This window comes from Priapulus caudatus, unplaced genomic scaffold (assembly GCF_000485595.1).
Source record: "Priapulus caudatus unplaced genomic scaffold, Priapulus_caudatus-5.0.1 Scaffold4821, whole genome shotgun sequence".
In the NCBI taxonomy this organism is placed as follows: Eukaryota; Metazoa; Priapulida; class Priapulimorpha; order Priapulimorphida; family Priapulidae; genus Priapulus; species Priapulus caudatus.
In genome coordinates, this window is record NW_014581882.1 from 4,707 (window position 1) to 6,685 (window position 1,979).

General features: G+C 41.6%; 1 protein-coding gene across 1 annotated transcript in view; it reads left to right on the forward strand.

The window, feature by feature from the left end:
* Positions 1-1,979, forward strand: part of LOC106819859 (zinc carboxypeptidase-like) — a gene marked incomplete at both ends in the record, with an annotated part of 7,382 nt that overhangs the window by 4,123 nt on the left and 1,280 nt on the right. The window contains one exon of the mRNA XM_014824431.1: positions 1,714-1,804. Coding sequence (XP_014679917.1) covers positions 1,714-1,804 — 91 coding nt within the window. The remainder of the gene's footprint in view (positions 1-1,713; positions 1,805-1,979) is intronic.

Below are 1,979 nucleotides of genomic sequence, written 5' to 3' on the forward strand. Positions count from 1 at the left end.
TACGTAACTCGAAGCTTGGCTAACGCCTGTGGACGTACTACCTTGTAATATCCGAAGCTTGCTACACGGCTGTGACCGTACAGTATAATCGAAGCTTGGGCTACACGCTGTGACGGTACGTATAGTCGAAGCTTGGCGTACGCCTGTCGATGTACAGTATATCCGAAGCTCTGCCTAACGCTGTCGACCGTACGTAATAATCGAAAGCTTGCTAACGGTGTGACACGTAGGCGCTAATAATCGAAGCTTGAATTAACGCCTGTGACGTAGCACCGTAAATCGAAGGCTTGCTAAACGCTGTGACGTACGTATAGTCGAAGCTTGTAACGCTGTGCACGTATCGTATACGAAGGCTTGCTTAACGCTGCTGGACGTACGTATTACGAAAGGCTTGCTAAGCGGCTGTGACGTGCACGGGTATATCCGAAGCTTGGTAAGCGCCTGGACGTACCGTATATCGAAGCGTTGCTAACGCTGTGACAGTACCGTATACTCGAAGCTGCCTAACGCTGTATGACCGTACGTATAATCGAAGCTTGGCTAAACCGCTGTGACGATACGTTATATCGAAGCATTGCTAACGCTGTGGACGTAACGTAATATTCGAAGCTTGCCTAACCGCTGGTGACGTAGCGGTCAATATCGAAGCTTGCTAACGGCTGGTGACGTACGTATGTATCGCAAGCTCTGCTAAACGACGTGTGACGTACGTAATACATGCGAAGGCGTTTGCTACGCTGTGACGTACGTATATCGAAGCTTGGTAACGCTGTGACGTACGTATATCGAAGCTTGCTAACGCTGTGACGTACGTATATCGAAGCTTGCTAACGCTGTGGAACGTATCTGTGGCGCAATAGTCTAGTCGGAAACTTTCAATAGGGAAAGCACCGACAGACACCCGAACATATCATTGTATCTTTTCACAGTAATGGCGATAGATTAAAATAAAGAATGAATATAAGAATACAGAATAGAAAATATGATAATTATATATATAAATCTATCAATCTATCTACCTGATCATCCTAATCTATCGTATCTATCTAATTATCTATCAATCTAATCTATCTAATCTCATCTATCTATGTGAACTAAGCTGACTTTCTAAACAAACTAAAGCTAAGCTAAGCTAACGGCTACACTAACTAACTAACTAACTAACTAACAGGCACACCAGAAAGCGCGCGCAAAAAAGCGAAAACGGAGCAAAAATACAAACAACGCGAAGAACACAAGGCTGAAGGGGTGAAAAAGAAAAAAGCAAAAGAAAAACAAAACAAACAGGGACAGACCAGAATAACCTATACTAACTAACCTAACTAAAACGCAACTATCTATCTATATATATATACCATATCTATCTATTATCCGATCTATCGTTATCTAATCTATCTATCTATGCTATCTATCCATCTATCTATCTATGCTATCTAATCTATCTATCTAATAATATTAATCATATATCTATAATATAAGATAGTTGGTTAACGTATAGTTAGTTAGATTGAGTCATCTATAATGCTATCTATCTATCTAGTTATAATAACTATATTTAGATTAATCTAAGGTCGCATTTTTGTTCATCTTCGACTCTCTTCTCTCGCTCGCACTCTCTCTCTCCCCCCTCTCTCTCTTGCTCTCTCATCTCTCTATATATATATATATAAGTATATATATATATATATATACGTGTGCGTTTTGTTTAATTAGGATCGCATGTGGAGAAAGACTCGGTCGCCCAATCCGGGTAATCCATGCGTCGGAACGGATCCGAACCGTAACTGGGATTTCCATTGGATGGGTCAGTGAGCGTATTTCCCGCAGTCATGCTTCATATCATGTTTGCAACCGTAGTAATATTGTGTTGACACCGTCACCGTCACCGTCGTCATATTTTGCAGCCCACGTATAAACACATATTGTCTGCGTGCGTGTGTGTGTGTGTGTGTGTGTGTGTGTGTGTGTGTGTGTGTGTG